General features: G+C 39.2%; 1 protein-coding gene across 1 annotated transcript in view; it reads left to right on the forward strand.

Annotated features, from left to right (window-relative positions):
* The first annotated feature begins 4,319 nt into the window (after positions 1 to 4,319).
* The window catches only part of dock7 (dedicator of cytokinesis 7), a 137,597-nt gene continuing 122,001 nt past the window's right edge, over positions 4,320 to 19,915 (forward strand). The window contains exons 1-3 of the mRNA XM_052010963.1: positions 4,320 to 5,187; positions 7,836 to 7,938; positions 18,908 to 19,083. Coding sequence (XP_051866923.1) covers positions 5,024 to 5,187; positions 7,836 to 7,938; positions 18,908 to 19,083 — 443 coding nt within the window. The 5' untranslated portion in view covers positions 4,320 to 5,023. The remainder of the gene's footprint in view (positions 5,188 to 7,835; positions 7,939 to 18,907; positions 19,084 to 19,915) is intronic.

Here is a 19,915-nt window from a genome sequence, read left to right on the forward strand (position 1 = left end):
TATCTGTGTCTGTTTTAAAAATATTCAAAGACTCTGCTTCTATTGTCCTTTGAGAAAGAGAATTCCAAAGACTCATGACCCTCAGAAAGAAAAACATTTGCATCTTTTCTGTCAAACCCTCATTTTTAAACAGTGGCCCCTAATTCTAGATTTCCCACAAGAGAAAACATCCTCTCCACATCCATCTTGTTAAGATCCACTGGATCTTACACATTTCAATCAACTCCTCATGCACTCTTCTAAAACAGTGGATTCAAGCCTCACCCGTCCAACCTTTGGTCATAAGACAATCTGCCCATTCCAGTTATCTGTCTAGTATACATTTAGTTAACTGCTTGCAATGCATTTACATACTCCCTTGAATAAGAAGACCAAGACTGTACACAATACTCCAGATGTGGTCTCAACAATGTCCCATATAAATGAAGCATAACCTCTCTACTTTCGTATTCAATTCCCCTAGCAGTAAACAATAACATTCTGTTAGCTTTCTTAATCCTTTGCTGTGCATGAATACTAGTCTTTTGCATATCATGCACCAGGACATCCAGGATCCTTTGCATCTCAGAGCTCTGTAATTTCTCACCATTTAGATAAACTATTTTCATTTTTCCTTCCAAAATGGACAATTTCCCATTTTTCCATGTAAAACTCCATTTTGCTAGATCCTATCAAGGTCCCTTTGTAGCCTCCTGATGTTCTCTTCACAAATTACTCACTTAGCTATCATTGTGTCATCAACAAATTTAGCAATCATACCTTAAGTGCTTTCATCCAAATCATTTATATAAATTGTAAAAGGTTGTGGCCCCACCAATGTGGCACACTGCTCATAACATCTTGGCAACCAGAAAAAGACCGATTTGTGCCAACTTTCTGTTTCCTGTTAGCAAGCTCATCTTTTGCTAATACCAATATGTTACCTGCTATTCTATGTGCTTTTGTTTTTCACAGTAACCATTGATGTGCCACCTTAATAAATGCCTTGTTGGAGCACAGCCTCGCCATAACAAACACTTGTTTTTGTAAGAGAGATAAGTATAAGACATCATAGCAGTATCCCCATCCAAGAATGGCATCTGCAAGATTTTATCATCATCTAAGTAAGGGACCACAAAGACGTATGCATCACTTATGCCATGACAGGCACCGATGACTGTTGAAGTGGCCACCACATAATCTTCTATATTATCTCTAAAATATCATTGTCAACAGAAGTATTACAAGAAGCTTGACGTTGAAGCTCTCAAAGACCGCACGACGCTAGTGCTTCTTGGACGGCATTGTCACAAATAAACTGCCAACTCTCAGCCTACCGGATCCACAAGGAGCTTTCTGGCTGACCCGGTCTGCCATGATTGTCATCTGTGAAGATATTCTTGGCTTCTTGAACAAGAAGAAGCAGTACTGGTTTGAGAAGAGTGATAAGGAAACCAAGGAACTAATTAACCACATATGTAAGGCATTCCTGGATTGGAATCTAGGAATGCCTTACGGGACCCCATGGCTGAAGAGTTTCTCTCTGAATGACAATGTGGATTCAGGTCCATTCAGAGGCACAGTGGACATGTAACAACTCCAAGAAAAATGCAGATAATAGAACCAACCACTGTACGTGGCCTTTTTCAAAGTAACTAAAGCCTTTGACTCCAAATTCTCCTGCCCACAGAAATTTATCTCCATCTAACACTTGCTCCACAGCTGCACTCAAGCCCTGATATTAACAACTGGGGTCTACAGCAGAATCATTCTCAGTAAGGACATGTCAAACAAGGCTCTGCCATTGCCCGTAGCATTTTTTTTCCAATTTTTCTCTCCACAATGTTGCATCTCACCTCCAACAAACTTCTCACGAAAGTGGAGCTAATCTTCAGAACTAATGGGAAGCTGTTCAGCTAGGTTGACAGAAGAAAGGATTCAAGGATTTTCTTTAAGCTTCCTTGAAGAAGTTCCAACTGACCCTTGGGAACATCTGAACCATGACTGCTCCAAGAGGAGAAGCAACATTTGGGATAGTAGTAAAAACCTCAAAGCCATTCATTTGTAACACAGATGCCCTACATAAGTGGTAGAAGAAACATTACTTCAGAAACTACCTACCCACTCACCCCATCAGCCATCATTGCCCCATCTATTGATGAGTCTAGCAAACCCACATTGGCCTCTTCAGCCACCTCAGAACCCACAAAACTGGGATGGAAGCAAATTACCCTTAATCCTGAGGGACTGCCTAAGAAAAAGATAATTGTATCAATTAGCTATTAGACATTTTTGTTAAGTTTTATGCAAACTGTGTACTGCACAGGAGTGACATTTACATGGTGACGTAGCAAGTAATACAACCTGTTCAAAGCTATAGGAATAGTTATGTTAATAGAACAATTATAGAATGGGATGACAGAACAAATGAATATAAGATCTGTACAGAGATGATTTACTGAAATTACAAACAAGTGAAATAGGCACTGCAGAAATGTTAAGTACAGCTTGTAGTGAAGTGTTTTATGGATGACAAGACAGATACTGAGTAGATCTATGATAGTGTTCATGCATATTTCTATAAATAGTAAGTTAATTGTACATGTTTTAATGAAGGGTCCATGACTTGAAACATGAACGCTCTTTCTCTTTCCACAGATGCTGCCTGATCTGCTGAGTCTTTCCAGTATTTTCTGTTTTTATTTATACTTGCATAGTCTCAAATGTATATCATTCATGATCTGTATGGGTTCATTGATTTGTATTTAAAAAGGACAAGCAGTGTATTTTTATATAAGCATACGTGTACTTTAGGGACTGTGTACACCATGTGGTATGATAATGCTGTTCAAATTGAAGCAGTGTTTTTCAATAAAGGATATTCTGTTGTTAGTGCTGCCTTCTCTACATGACAGTACTTGCAGCAACACCAAAGGAACCCACAGAAACGACAACAAAATCAGAAACTGCTGGAGTTACTTAACAGGCCAGGCAGCATCTATGGAGTGACAAACAGAGCCAACATGACCTTTCATCAGACAGGAATGAAGACATTCACCTGCTAATCTTCTGGATGAAGGTGTAGTGTTCAGCCATTTGTACCAGGGGAAAAAAAAGTGAAGTGAAACAGTGAAGCCTGAGACATTGGCTCCGTTTGTCTCTCCACAGATGCTGCCTGACCTGCTGCAATTCTCCAGCTTTTTCTGTTTTTATTTCAAATTTCGAGCATCTGCAGTATTTGCTTTTCAACCACAGATACTACAATTTGGAATGAATGAGAGAAACAAAGGACTGCAGATGCTGGAATCTAGATGAAAAACACTATGATGCTGGAGGAACTCAGCAGGCCAGGCAGCATCCGTGGAGAAAAGCAGGCGGTTGATGTTTTGGGTCAGGACCCTTCTTCAGGACTGAAGGTAGGAAAAGGGGAAGCCCAATATATAGGAGGGAAAAGCAGAGCAGTGATAGGTGGACAAAAGAAGGGAGGCAGGATGGGCACAAGGTGGTGGTAGGTAGATGCAGGTAAGAGACAGTGATAGGTTGGTGTGGGGGAGGAGGGGAGAGCAGATCCACCGTGGCATGGGTCAAAGGTAAGAAGAGAAAGGAAAAAAAGGGTAAAAAAAGAGATAGGCTAGGAAAGAACAGAAGAAGCATAGTGGGGGGCGGAGGTTGTTGTGGTGAAGGGGGGTGGGGATTAGTGGAGAAATTGAGAAAAAGGGATAGAATCCTTGCAAGAGACAGGATGGGAGGAGCTGTAATCGAGGTAGCTGTGGGCGTCAGTGGGTTTGTAGAAGATAATCGGTGAATAAGGAATCTCCTGAGATGGAGACGGAAAGATCGAGGAAGGAGAGAGAGGTGTCAGAGATAGTCCAAGTGAATTGGAGAGCAGGGTGAAAATTTAGTGGCAAAATTTATGAAAACTAATTAGTGGCAAAATTTATATTTACCCCCCCCCCAACCATCATGCTTCTTCTCTTCTTTCCTAGCCTACTTTTCTTTTTTTACCCTATTTTCCTTTCTCTCCTTACCTTTGACCCATCCCATGGATCTGCTCTCCCCTCCTCCCCCACACTTGCCTATCACTATCTCTTACCTGCATCTACCTATGACCACCTTGTGCCCACCCTGCCTCCCCTCTTTTGTCCATTGATCAATGCTCAGCTTTTCCCTCCTATATATTGGTCTTCCTATCTTCTGTCCTGAAGAAGGGTCCTGACCTGAAGTGTTGACCACCTGCTTTTCTCCACAGATGCTGCCTGGCCTGCTGAGTTCCTCCAGCATCATGGTGTTTTTAATTAATTTGGAATGAATGTTATTTTCCTCTCACCACCCCAAACCAAGGCATTGCCAAAGTCCTGCAACATACATGTGGGCACTACTTCATTATCTGAAGAGTTGTGAATGGAACTGAATGCTGTTCAATCATTAGCGAACATCCCAATAATTGCCTGCTTGTCAGGTATGGTTTGGTTTTACATTCTTGGTTTTAGAACACACAATTGCAGATTCATATTGTATTTCCAAGTACACAGTACAGAGCACAAAATCATCAGCACAACACTGAGGGATTGCTGCATTGTTGGCAGTGTTCCCTTTTGTATAGGAATGGGGAACCACAAGTCTGGTCTCTAAAATAGGGATAAAAGATTCCATAACACTTTTGAAGAAGACCAGAAGCCAATTCAAGTAACATCAGCAAAGGATATTTCTATTATTTCCATGCACAAAGGGGCTGCTACTTTTCCTACATTTCAGTAGCCATTACACTTTGAAAATACTTCCTCAGGGCAACATACTGTACATTCTTTTCTGGTGCATAGGATAGTAATTCCCACTCAATACCACCCGCCTACACAAGCACATCAGGCTCTTCTGATGTGTTGTAAATCAGGCCTTATGATTTTTTTTTAAAGCGAGGCCGGGGTATGGGCAGTTACACCTTCCACCTTTTAGTCAGTGTATTAAGGTGGCTGAATCGTCGTATGGTCTATTGCGGTGGAATCTCCTTTTGCTCTGATGTATTACGGTACTCAATTCCCTCTCCATGTATTACGGTGGCAGACCCTCTCCCTCCGGTGTATTACGGTACCGACCGCTTTCTCCGGTGTATTACGGTTGGGGGCTCTGGTTTGCGCCACCGCCCTGTCTCACTTTTTTTCTCTCGGTACAAATGGCCGAGCGCCGCGCCTTCGCCCAGAAAATTAGCAGGTAAAGCTTTTCTTCCTGTCTGCTTGGCAGAACCGTGGCTCTTCCGTGAACAGTTAGCGACGGGCTGGTTGGTCGGGAGAGCTTGACCGCCTCGCTACCTCAGCCCGGCCTGGCCCCGCTTTGTAGCCCCCGCAGCAGCGGACACAAATGCAGCTTTGAAGGCAGCGCAGGAGCAATCTCAACGCGCTGCAATCACTAGAGCAACATTAACGGGGAAAATTATTTAAAAAAATAAACATTCTGTGATGCTACACGGAATGATAAAATGATTGCAGTTAAATCTGTGCAGAGTTTCCAATCGCATTCATTGCAACATGTAACAGCGACAATGCCAGCTGTTGTTGTGGGGTGGAACAGTGTACACTCCGGAGAGAGCGCAGCGCCGGACGCGATGCAATTGCATATTTAAAGCAGCAATAAAATGTTAATTCAAATAAAAGTTTAATGTCTGCTTCTGAGTGTGGCATTGTGAATTCCCACACCCACAAATAAATAATGTAATTTTGAAATAAATGTCTTGCACATAACTTATGAATGTTTAATCTAAATGCAGTGTTGTATGATGGTGGGGGAAAGTAAAATAACGAAGACGGTGTTGCTTCAAGTGGCATCTTTATTATATACTAGATGTTAAATGTAAGACCACTGACATATGTAATTTAGATTTTATATTAAATTAGATTCGCAGTTATACAGTGCAAGTCCTGTGATCTCTCTCTTCTGGTTCTGGTGTATACCTTTTGGGGAGAACAAAAATTTGAAAGTAATATTGTAATTAATTTGTTGAAATGAGACACTATTCACGCATTTGCAGTCACTTCGAGCGCTCAATTGCCGAGTCCTGTGCCGCATTTTTCATGATACCATGAACTATTACATCTGTTTCAAGGATGTTTGAAGTTCAGAACGCAATCCTACAGATAAAATCTCTTAATTAGATTTCCTTTAAGAAGTGGAATACCAGTTGGATTTGCTAGCTTTACTCTGGGCTACGCATCTACTGTTTGATCTAGGTTTTGCAGCCTGTTGAGATTACATAAAAATACAAACCATTTCATTTTACATTTGGTTGAAAGATTAATGCTTCAGAAACGTTTATGGTTTGTCAGTCTTAGATACGCATCAATATAAACAAAATTTTATTTATCTCTTTTCAAATATACTTAAGTTTCCAACTAGAAATACGTTGTAAAAACCCTTCAAATTTTGGTTATCGTGTTTAGAAGAAATTTTTTCAGAAATATTATTATTTATCTTTTGAGGATGAATAAAAATTATAATAATTTTCAAAATCTAATAAATTAAACTTCAATTTGAATTATCTGTTTCGAATATGATGCTTAAAAGATAAGTAAATATAATCAGGATAAACACAAAAATAGGGAAGGAATGGAGCTTCAGCCCAATTTCATTTACGCCTGTGTAACTGGTCATTTGGATTGTTACCCCTTTATGGCTGGTGGACTTCCTTCATGGAAACTGAAGGGTACACTAGAGCCCAAAAGGATGTTACTGGAGACCTGAATTGCCCAGTTGTGATGCAGTTTCTACTTCGGCCCATTACAGTTTTCATCTTGCATCTCTGATTTGAGGGCCCTTCCAATTTTGCTGTTGGTGTAAATCTGATATCATTGGGCTGTATTGTAACTAATGCATTGCCAGCTTTTAAACTTAAGTTCAGAAATTGTTTTTCAAGTTTTAATTTAGCATCATTAGTTTTGATAATTCTATCAATCAAACCTGAGTTTCAACTAAATAAGATTTGTAGAAACACATTGTTGCATTCTTTTCAATCACTGAGTGTAATTCTCACAACTCCCACTCAGCATCCTCTTTCATCACCCAGACCTCTGCATGACTGGCAAAACTCAACAACATTTTGAACAGTGTGTGGTTATCCCAAACTGATTTAATAGTTTTATTTTGGCTGAAAGTGACATTGCAATTGTCAGGCAGATGTGATTGGATAGTTCCCCTTTCAATGAAGCTTGGTGAACACTCTAAGTGATAAATTAATTTTATGCACATAATTTTATATGCAGTTATCCCCATTTCATGATTTTTTTTCTTTTGGAGAAATTACTTGGCTTTTATTGGGAAAAGTTGCTGTGGTTTTTGGATCTTTAAATATACCTTGTTTTCTGCTAAATTGATGCTTTTGCTGTACAATAGGCTTTTGCTTTGAGTCATTTGCTCTGCCCCACCTCCAATTCATTGGCTGAGACAGTGTTGTTGATAAATATTGTTTACCTTCTTAATCTGAAAGGTAGGAAAATCAAAATCATCTTCTGTACATTTTGATTAATGTCATTATAACATTATTTGTAAAGATTTTGTTTATATCAGCTCAGCTGAAAGGATTGCTCTGAATTCAATCCACGTTGATTTTTATGTTCTGTGCATTATTTGCAAAATTTCTTGATTTATTTCATGACATGCAGTCGATAAATATTTTGAACAAAGATATGTAGTACTCCAGTTTTATACACGTAGGCCTGAGCATTCCACAGGTCAAATTTCACAGTAAGTTCTAATGTCATCATAACATTTTGTTATAGAGCCTGTGCTGATTGTTGATATGTTTTAATTAACTGGGGCACAACCTGATACTGTACAACATTGAAGTAAAATACTTTTTCTTTCTCTAGAACTGTGGCAGCTGAAGTAAGGAAGCAGATCTCTGGTCAGTATGGCAGCTCTCCACAGCTGCTCAAAAACCTCAATGTGGGGGCAAATATTTCCCACCATTCAGTAAGTTCATTTTTTCATAAGGTAAAATATATCAGAACATTGAGAATTGATGGCCTTTTGTTTGATGAAGACACTATTTACTAAATTTGACATTTCTTGGAGATGAACCAATGATCGTACAAGAGTGGAATTGAGCAGGACTGCCATAAATTTAGTTGTGTGTATGTGCGCATGTGTGCGCAGTTTTAAGTTAATTAAGGTTCATTCCGATGTCCTCAATATTACTGCTGTCATGTGCTGGTTAGATATCCTAGTAAGGTATTTGGAAGGTAGAGGAAAATGGGATTGGGCTCAGTCAGATGGTCCATTGCTAGGCATTACCAAAATTTCCACATTAAAATGGCATTTGGGCCAAGTTCAGTAGAAATTCTAGCCAAAATCTAAGTAACAATACCTAGCATATGATTAAATCTAAAGAGGAAGAAGGGGAAGGACATCATTTATTATAACGTAAGAATTACTTCCCTTTATGTTTTTGATCTTGGAGATAACTACATGGCTATTTCTCCCTGAGGGAGATTATGTAAAGAATAACAGAGTAATCAACCAGTTCCCCCATGGAAGCTGAAGTTTTTTCATCTTTTTTTAAAATTACAGCTGCTTGTTTGATTCTGGGTCTGTGAATAAGTGATAATGACATTATATATAATATAAATAGTCGTAGTTTCAAGAACCAAACACACAATTAATAATATAAAAAAGTGTAACACTTAATATTAGAAATGAAAAAGCAAAGATGGAAGTAAAGGGGAAGTCAATCACCGTGTGGAAAAAATGCTTAATACTTAAACTCTAAACTCTTTGTCAGTATTAGGAGATAAATAACGTTGTCTGTTGTATCTATTGCTTATGTTGTCATCTTTACACTGGAGAAGCTAAAATGAATTTTGGATGACTCTCTTGCCATACATCTGTCTCTGTTCTGTATGAAAAATGAAAGGAACAAAAATTTTAATCAAGTCTTTTTATCTATTCTGAAGAAGGATGTGTTACCCTGTTTTTGCTCTATTCCGAATGCTAAGTAACTGCTGTGTGATTCCAAAATATTCTGTTTTTTGTTTAATGAATTGTTCATTTGGTGACTTCAGTGTGCTAAACTGTTGTAGATAAGTGGTTTATGTTTTTCCTGCATGTTCCATTTATTTATCTTAATGTAACAATGTAATTTTTGATAGGGGAAGAAGTCATTATAAGTGGAGAAGCAGGGCTAAAAAGATGAGGCTTGAGGATAAATCAATACTCTCAAGGGAATTTTAAATGTATGCAATTAATTAAACCTGGAGAGTTCCATGTTGAGAGTGGGTGTCCAAAATAAAACATTTCATTCACTAGCATAAAATCCCTCACTTTGACCATGAAGTTTGAACATGCATATTCTTTGGATTTTTTGACAATATGCATTTAATACTTTTAGATATTTTTAATGGTTTTAATTTTTCATAAATCCTGATTTTTTTAAAAACAAATAATTCGAATTGGGATCTAAATTAAAAGTACAATGAAACACTGGTAGGAAATCATGATTGTAAAAAGTATGGCATTTGTGGAGGTCAAGGAGGAAATAAAGAAGCAACTTATTTTAATCCTGATTGAATGATGATTCCTAATAGTGTCCTTAAGACTTCTGAGCTTACATTTTTTATTTAATTTCTATTCAACATAAGTTTGCTTTTAGTTCTATTTGGCTGGTACCTCAAGCAAAAAAATACTTGCAAGCTGAAAGATTGGCTATGAAAGCTGTGATATGATTTGATAAGATGCACCACCACAGTCACATCGCTATGGAAGTGATAAATATGTGAAAGTTTTTGCCTGGCTTATATATAAAAAAAACAAATATATTGCAAAGATCTACATTGCTTCTTATTATTGTGGCTCTAAAATGTCCCTTGTTTCTCTGTGCTGTTGAAGAGGACAGTTTGGTTATATGCACCCAAGTACCTGCCTGTGGTCATTTTGTGGTTCTGGGAGGTGAATGGATGTTTGATATCTTACCGTGCTTAATGGTTCAGTTGAAATGTGGGCATTGAGGAGAACCAAAAGAATCTGCAAGCATTGGATCTCCATTGCTCTGGAAAACAGTGCAATCTATGAAATTGTTCTGTGTTTAAGTGTTTACATTTGTAATTTTCTGTAAAATATATTTAAATCAAATTGGAATGAAATTACGGTTCTGTAATTCCATAATGCTCTCGGGGCTGAATGAGCAGGTGGAACAAATGACAACAGTACAATATGCAGCTAAAATAGTAGGGCTAAAATCAATATTGCTAGGTGTATTAATCTGTGATTCAAGTTTCTCCTAAAACCAGCTCCATACAGTCTGATTACCTCTTTTCCTGATGATGACCCAATCCCTGTCAAAGACTATGGTTCTACAGGAATCTGGTGATACATTACCTATTCTTCAAGTTGAGCTGAGAATATGACTAACAGTATCTGAATATGGATGGCTTCATGGCCAAGGATGATCTTTCCCTTACGTAGTTCACCCACAAGTGCTTTCTGTGCATAGATACAAAAAATTATTGAACTTATTTTCTTGCTTCAACCATGAATGGTTCTGTGAATTGTGGAGTATATATTATCACCCCTGATATTACTAATTTGACATGAAGCAAGATTTGATCCTGTCTCAGAATTATACTAGGTGGTACCAATTTATCAAGACCCCACTTCTGTAGTGCAAGAACAAAAGATTTCCATATTACCCCTTGAACATGAAATGAAAATAATGAATTATACTGTGTATGGTGCAGTAACTATTCATGATTTTAGAAGAATAAGTGTTTGAAAGTGTGAAAGAAATATTGAAATAATTACATGGGAAATTAGCAGCTCATGTAAGTCCCAGGAGCTCACACTTGTATCAGCTGTAAATTATTGTGCAATTTGATTTGTTATTTATGGCATTTAGCTTCCGAAAAATGTCTGCAAGATTTTTTAATGGAATTACTTTAGTTCTTTAAAAACACATGACAACATGAATAAAATGTTTCTACATTTTACTTGAGTGCTAAACTACAGACATTAAACTTAGAATTTGCAATCAAGGAATTGAAAACAAAAGCAAAATATTTGAATTATCTGAATTAAAAACAAACTGTTGAAAATAGTTAAAGTTGGATAGCATTTGGAGGGAGAAACAAAACTAAAACTTTCAGGTTGATGACCCTTCTTCAGAACTGGAAAAGACTAATCATTATATGAGGTATGAACCAAGTACAGAAATGAAAAAGGAGGTGGGTGATGGCACAGCTGGTAGTGCTGCTGCCTCACAGCTCCAGTGACTTGAGTTCGACCCTGATCACTGGTGCTGTTTTTGTGGAGTTTCCACATTGTCCCTCTGACCATGTAAGTTTTACCCAGGTGCCCCAGTTCCCTCCTACATCCAAAGACATGCTGGTTGACCTGTTAGTTAACTGTTGTAAATTACTCGTAGTGTAGGTGGGTATCAGGAGAATTGGAGACCAGTTAATGGGCATCTGAGACTGAAAATAGATAACAGGGAAAGAAGTGGGGTAATGAGATTGATGGGATTGCTTTGAGAGCTGGCATAGCAAAGCCAGTCTGTATTTGGATTTCCTAATGGAGAAGAAACTGTACCGTGAGTAGCTAATGTAAGAAATAAATAGAAGGAATTAATAGAAATAACCATTTCATTCAGAGGAACTGTTTGGGGATGGAGGAGATAAAGGGGAGTGGGTTGAATTTCCTGTACTTGCACGGGAAGGTCCCATGAGAAGATGACAGGATTGTGGTAGTGATTGAGAAATGGATCCAGGTGCCAAAATGGTCCCTTTGGATTGCTGAGTGGTGGTGTCCCACCAAGGCTTCTTCTGTTGAATGTGAAGAATGATAGGGTGGAAGGTGAGGACATGGGGAACTCTACACGGGTTGAAGGATGGAAGTGAAATCTGAGAGCAAGAGTACAATATAATGGGAATTGTGGAGGGGCCTTGAGGTGGAGGTGAAATCCTCTGTTGAGTAAAGAAGGCATATCAGAAGGACTGCTATGGACATGGATGTGCATTGATATGTTATACTCAACAATAGTTCCACCTGAAAGCAGACATTGATTATGAAATTCGCCACTGTTTTCAGTGCACCAGTATAGCCTTTGGCTATCTGAAGAAAGGATCAAGACATCAAGTCTGGCATAAAGCTTGGTTCAGAATGGAGGAATGGCCTACTGATCAGCAGTGATCCACCCTCCTGGACACTTCTGATACATGGGCTACCTGCAGCAGACACCTCAGTCCTGGAAAGGTACCACAAATGATATCCCTGCAAAATACTCCAAATCAACCAGCAGGATAAATGAACCATTATTGGTGACCTCTCCCAGGCCAACATCTTCAACCATGAGACCCAAATCACACTCAGTTGGTTATGATGGGAAGCACATGTCATTTGCATGCCAGATCGCAATGCCCTGAAAACATGCACTCTGAGCTCCATCACAGAATGATATTACCAAGAGGACAGTGGAAACAATTAAAGCATGTTTTCAGAACTGCTTTGAAAAATAATAGCATGACTTGTGGAGAAGGAGCTTTCAGGACAGCACTGAGAATGTTGAGTCCCTTTGGGAGCATGTGGAGCCCAGCAAAAAAGGCAGAAGAAATGCGCCACCTTTCAAACTAACGTTTACTTGCCCCCAGAGTTTGCAGATCCCATTTTAGCCTCAGTAGCCACCTTGGAACCCACAGAACTGGAGTGAAAGCAAGTCTTCTCCAACCCTGAGGGATTGTCTAAGAAGAAGGAAGAGGAATGGAGAAAAGCAGAATTTGGGTTCGGGAAGAAGTATAATCAAGATAGCTGTAGAGGCATATAGTGGATCTTGGTGGCAGCTTATACTCAGAAATGAAGATAGAGAAGTCAGGGAATAGCATTGGAGTCTGAGTTAGACCACATTGAAGACATGGGAAGTGGGGGAAGTTAATGTAATTTCCAGTTCAGAGCAAGAGCAGGAAACTCCACTGATAGTCAACAGTGTGCAAGACAACCTGGTGAAAGTGGGGACCATAAGAGGGTGGTAACGGACAGAGAGGTAGTGAGATAGCATGCTTGTGGTTAGGACTCTGTTATAGTTGCTGCAAGTATCACCAGAGTTGCAGATGTGGTTGAGAAGAAACTGAACCAGAGAGTAGAGAGGGTTCAAATCAGGAGAAATGGATCTTGTGGAGCTAAGAACAAGGCAAAGTAATATCTTTACAAGATCCCCTGTTTTTGGATCTTGGAAAGAAGTTAGAAATGGACTGTTAGGAGTTGGAGATTTTTGAGATTGGAGGGAAGTCCTCAAGGAGATGATGCTTCAGGGACAATCTTGAATGCGATAACCTCGTCTGTTGGTTGATTGTTGGGAAGTAGAGAATGGGGCTAGTCTCAGTGAGTTTTGCCTGACTAAGGCAAATTTAGTTTGCAAAACAGGAGCATCACTCTTGCTAGCAGGTTTAATGATGATTTTAGGGTTTCACCTGAGGGAATAGCATATTGCAGGTTTAGTATAAGTTTGAGGAGTACTAAAATTAGGATGGTCTGATGTCATGCTGGCAACTCGCAATGAAAAGATGTAGGGAGGGTAAGAGGGAGAGAGAATGTAAATAGTGAAAGGGGGAAATGTTTTACTGGGCTGTTCTTTTTGTTTTCTCCTTCCCTCCCCTTCCCCCCCCCCCCCACACACACCCACACACCCACACATCTTAAAACCTGTTGACTTGTTTTATCTCTTTTTTCCAGTTTTGATGAAAGGTCATTGATTTGAAGCATTAACTCTATTTCTTCATATATTTTGCTCGACTAGCTGAGTATTTCCAGCATTTTCTGCTTTTATTCTGTATTTCCAACATCTGTTGTACTTTGGTTTGAAAGGATGCATCTTTGTGATTTTATGGCATGGACATGTATCATCTCAATACAAAACATACTTACAAATCTCTCCATCCAATTTGTTCTCCTTTACTGAAGACTTTGAGTCTCATTGCGTACTCCAAAGCATCACCTAAATGGCAATTTTTCAAATTGGAATGTTGACAGGTCAGTAAAGCTGGCAGTTGGCTCATGGAGTCTTCAATCCCTTCTCTGAATAGCAGTTAGAGGATGATAATTCAGTGCCGGAACTACAGTCAAGCTTCTTTCCCCTTTAATTTCTATTGTAATCCAAGTTAATAGAACTAATAGTAGCATCTTTGGGTTCGGTATCTCACAAACCAGATATGTATGACTCAGCTACCCACTGGCTGAAGTAGCTGGGACATCAGCAAAATTCAGTGACACATCTGTTGTTCCCGGGATGGAGGGCGTGGTGGAACGTATTTGCTTTGTGGAGCCATTACTTCATATTTGCAAACACGAGACTGCAGATGCTGGAATCTGGAGCAACAACCAGTCCGCTGGAGGAACTCAGCAGATCAAGCAGCATCTGTGGGGAATTGTTGACATTTTGGGTCAAAGCCCTGCATCAGGATTAAGAGTAGAGAGGGAAGATAGCCAGTATAAAGAGGAAAGGGGGCTGGTGGGTAATTGGTGGACATGTTCTGTAAAAAGGAATGCAACGACCTCAGTTGAGTTTGATGAGCAGGTTGTTCTCATTTAAACTTGCATTCCATTCAGCTTTGTTCAAAGCTATGTGTGTAAATGTTTGTGCATTTTCTGAAATGGTTTGTTACCAGAATAATTTCTAAGCATTTAGCAAAGTTACATAAAGCCTGGAATGGATTTTGGCTCGACACACTATCAGAATGTTTTAGCTCCTTTGAAACTATTCAGATTTTCTCTTTGATGAGCATTGATCTGTGATTTAAATAAGGTACTGTTATTACTTTCCTTCCCTGTCTCTTTATCAAATTTCACTGCATTTCATTTAAAGGTATATTGGCTGGTTTTTGTTACCTCAACCAGGTATCAGTTTTTTATATAAGATTGCAACAGTGAATGTCGGCCACATTACTTCCTAGCAGAGGTCACTGAATAATAACAAGTGGGAACTTGGGCAAATATTTGTTCTTTCCTCACTTTTCTCACCAAGGAGCATTGAAAGGAATTTTCCTGCTTCAATTGTGCCGAACATGCACTAGGGACTGAATGTCTTTTCATTGTGGTAATCAATGTAGGTGTTGAAAATCTGAAATGAAACAGAGAATGGGAGATATGATCAGTGGGTCTGGCAGCAACTGGGGAATGAGAAACGGAGAGTTTCATGTCAATGATCTTCCATCAGAACTGAGAAACTAAAAATCAACGTTTGATTTTAGAATTTTCTCCATTCTGATGAATGGTCATCAACCTAAAGCATTTACTGTGTATCTCTTTCCATATATGCTCTCTGATCTCCTTGGTGTCTCCAGCATTTTCTGTCTTAATACTATGCATTATAAATCCATTGAGGAACTAGGAGCACTTTATAGAAATACATATTTGTCTTGTACCCTTCCTTGCCAGATGCCTTTGGTGTCTAAAAGAGCAGAAAGTCTGCTCTCAGGTTTCTGCCAAAACTGCTGTAAATTGGCACAAGTGGATATACAACAGTTTGTGGGGGATGTCTCACAGCTTTCCTCCCTTCCTCTGGAGAAGTAAACTCGCTCAGGTTGATTCAGTACAGTGTCAGAGATTGGGCAGACCGTAAATCAGAATTATAAATTTTAATGTTGCTGTAGTAGCTCAAGTGGTGGCTTTTTATTAGGTGTAGGCATATAGGCCAAAATTTTGGCATAGATGGACGATTGGTTAGGACAGAGAGTTGGGACAAATGGGTTGACAAATTATAGTTCAACAATCAGTGCAGGAACAGCCAATAATGTTGATTTAGTTACCCACAGCCTATGGAGTTGATTCAGACAAATGGAGTAGGTATATTGATTGAAGTTTTCTGAGAATACAAAACTAGATAGGAAAGTGAACTCTGAGGAGGATACACAAGTGATTCTGCAATCTGGAGCAACACCCGCAAAATGCTGGAGGAACTCAGCAGGTCGGGCAGCATCTATGGAGGGAAATAAACAGCTGACATATTGGGTCGAGATCCTTCATCAGGACTGAACAACACATCGACTGTTTATTTCCCACTGTAGATGCTGCCTGACCTGCTGAGTTCCTCCATCATTTTATGTGTCTTGCTCTGAGGAGGATACAGATTAAATGGGAGATCTGTAGGAGATGGAGTACCATGTGGAGAAATCTGAGGTTATCCTGTTTGGGAGAAGGAATAGAAAAGCAGAAAATTGTTTAAGTAGAATGAAACATTTGAATGCTGGTGTTCAGAATCCTGCTGTCTTCTTACAAGAAACACAGAAAGTTAGTGTGTAGATGTTCTAAGTTATTAGAAAGGTAAATAGGATGTTGGTCTTAATGAAAAGAGAATGGAGTACTCAAGTAGCAAAGTTTTGGTACAACTGTCAAGGACACACCAAGTGATCTGTGTACTGTTTTACTCATCTTATTTAAGACAGGATATACTTGCACTGGAGGCAGCAAAACGAAGTTTCACTAGATTGATTCCAGGACAAGGGGTAATTTTACGACTAAAGATCAAACAAATTGAGCTTGTATCCTCTGGAATTCAGAAGGATGCAAACTGATCTTATTGAAGCATATTAGGTCTAGTGGGGGCTTCCTCTGCTGGGGCAGTCTCAGGATAAGGAGTCATCCAATTAAGACTGAGATGACTTGGAATTCTCTTAGCCCAGAGACCTGTGGAGGCTGAATCATTATTCAAGGCTGATTTAGATTTTTTAAATCTTAGTGTTTTTGGAGATGAGGCAAGAAAGTGAAGCTGAGGCCATGGTCAGATCAGCCTAGGTCCCACTGAACAGCTAATCAAGCTCTAAGGGATATTACCCAGACCTGCTCTTATGTTCTTGTTGAAACATTTAACAAGTTAAACACTCCCAAAAGGATTGTAAATGAGCATATGCATAAAACTACATTGTTACATCTTTGCCAAACCAACCAAACTCAAAAATATCATATGTTATCAAATAGATGAAATTATTTTCAATTGCTTTCTTTTGATTTCTGACCCATGTAACATAATGGGGGAGAAATTTATCTTTGGTCCCTTTTACTCTCAGTACAAGTATTGGCTGTCAGCTGTACTTATCTCTGTATATTTCCTTTTGTTTCTGAATGTTTGGAGTAGGTTTATGTTCTCTCTTATGTTTATCCAATATTTCAAAAAAGCATTAAACTTATAAGTATTAGTTCACAATTTAAAAAAACTCAAGGCCCCAAATAGAATCAGGTGCATTATATTTGAAAGTATTACAATAATATTTGTTTTCTGAGGCCTCTCTAGTTCTGAGGGTTAGACATTTTTTTCTATTCTCCTTCACTGCAGTTTAATTTTTCACCTTGGCCCCTGCCTCAGTTCATCTGTTTCTGGGAAACTCTTACATGTATGTTCTAGTTACCTCCATTCTTGGCTGTTCCAGAATTCTCCTGGAAAGCCTCCTTTCCAGCAACCTCCATCAATGTGAACTCTAATTTTCTTACAAAGTCCAGTTTGCCCATCTCCTTTGTGCTATACAATTACATGTTTAAACTACTTGAATTGGCTGATAATTCAGAAACATTTTGATTCTAACATTCAAGTCCCTCCATGGCCTTGCTTCCACCCATTATCTGTAACTTCCATCCATGGAACTCTCCAAGATCTTGGCATGTCTTCAGTTCTGGCCTCTTGCAATTTGCTAATCTTAATTGTTCCATCTGATTTCAATCTTTATCCAACCCTAAGGTCCATAATTCCATCTCGAAGCCTCTCTTACGATGATTCTTAAAGCCTATCTTTCTGGCCAGGTCTACAGTTACATACTCTAATGTCTCCCTCTGTGGCTGTATCAAATTTTGTTTCTTAATGCTCAGCTGAATTGCCTGAGGAAGTTTAGATTTGTCGTGCAGGAATGCAAGTTATTGCTATTTTCACAGGTGTTGCCAAATCAGCTCTTTTTAAACCACTTTTCTGTAATCCTCACTTTTCATTCATTCTAGGGAATGGTTCCATCAATACTTTGCACATGGCCATTCTTTACGTGAGCAAGAGCAGTGAACTCTAGCAGATTGATGGACTATTCGATAAGCAGATTTTTATTTGTTAAGGATATCAAGGGATTAGGTGGAGTGGGGGAGAGGCAGATAAACAGAGTAGGGGTACAGATCAGCTATGACCTAAATTGAATGACTGAGCATGTCTGAGATGTCAAGTATCCTACTTCTATTTGATCAGCTCATCTTTCATTGAGGCCTTGTAGAAGTTCATAAAATCTGCAGCGACACACGAAATGCTGGAGGAACTCAGCAGGTCAGGCAGCATCTATGGAGGGAAATGGACAATCGACATTTTGGGTCGAGACCCTTCATCTGGACAGAAAGATAGAGGGGAGATAGCCAGTATAAAAAGGTGGAGAGAAGGGGTGAAGCAACACCAATAGGTGGATCCAGGTGAGGAGGGGGTGATAGGCAGATAGGGGCAGGGAGGGGAGAGTGGGAATAGCACTGGAAGCTGGGAGATGCTGCTCGACCCTCTGAGTTCCTCCAGCAGATTGATTGTTGCTCCAGATTTTAGCACCTGCAGTCTTGTGTCCACAAAGCATTATGTTCCCCCTCCCCACCTTCACACCAGGAACAATGGATGTGACACTGAATTTTGTTAATATCCCAGCAAGTTTAACTAGTGGGTAGCTGAGTCATACATGGCTAGTTTGTGAGATACCGTGCCCAGAGATGCTACAATTAGTTCAGGTAACTTGGATTATGATAGAATTTAAAGGGGAGGGAAGCTTAACTGTAGTTCTTGCACTGAATCATCATCATCCAACCTTTTGCTCTAACGTCTCGATAAAATCTGTATTTTAAAGGAGTGAAAACTATGGAGATGCTCCTTGATCATACAATCAAAATAAAATGGAGGTTCAGTATAAGCTGGAGATATTTCGGAAAATATCTGACATTGTTAATGTGTGCTTTCCAGGTTCCGTTAACTGAGGCAGTAGATCCAGTGGACTTTGAAGATTATGTGATAATGCACCCTCCCATAATTGATCCAGGTCCCTTAAGGGACTTGCTGGAATTTCCACCAGATGATGTTGAAGTTATCTACAGCCCAAGGGAATGTCGAACACTGGTGCAAGCTGTACCTGAAGAAAGGTAAGAACTTCATTCTTACCTTTGCTGACAGTTTGATCAGATGTAAGTTTATCTACTCAAAGCAATGAAAAGTTATTGTATGCACATGAGAGTATGTGAACATACGATAGCGAAAACTGGATTAGCTGAAGGGTAACTGTTTGAAATATTAAATTATGCCAATGCCAATGTACTTGTGATGCGTTTATACTATTTTCTTTTTTAATGTAACACTTCAGTATTGATGTTCTACTGCTGTGGTTTAGGTGGAAGAATGTAGGGTGAAGATCAAGCAGTTAATCAACTTGAGCTGGGATATTTTTGTTTGACAATCTCATGGAGATTACCTAATATTTGGCAGAGTATAAAACATGAGCTCAATATTAACATTTTAAAAAGTTATTAGTCGTATGATAAATTAACAAAGATTGAGTGTAACTCTGAGTTACTAAAGAAATTGGTGAGGAAATTGCAGATTAGTTAGTCAGAATTTTTAAAAGCTCCAATTCAAAAATTGTGCTTTTGGACTGGAAATTGTAAATTTTCTTAATTATTTAGAGAGAGAGAGAAATAAAGTAATTATAAAGGTATGGGAAGTTCGAGGATTCCATCTACGGAGATGCAGAAGCACTTGGACAATTATGGTGAACAAAGGTTTGTGAGGATGAGTCATATCAGACTGATCTAGTTGATTGTTTTGAAGAGGTCACTGACACGCCAAGTAGGACAGTATCCAAGCATAGTTTAAAATCACTAAGTGGAGACACTCAGCAGGTCAGGCAGCATCTATGGAGAGAGAAACGGAATTAATGATCTTTCAGCTGATGGGAGCTGTTGACTGAATTGTTAGCTC

Source organism: Pristis pectinata, chromosome 3 (assembly GCF_009764475.1).
Source record: "Pristis pectinata isolate sPriPec2 chromosome 3, sPriPec2.1.pri, whole genome shotgun sequence".
Taxonomy (NCBI): Eukaryota; Metazoa; Chordata; class Chondrichthyes; order Rhinopristiformes; family Pristidae; genus Pristis; species Pristis pectinata.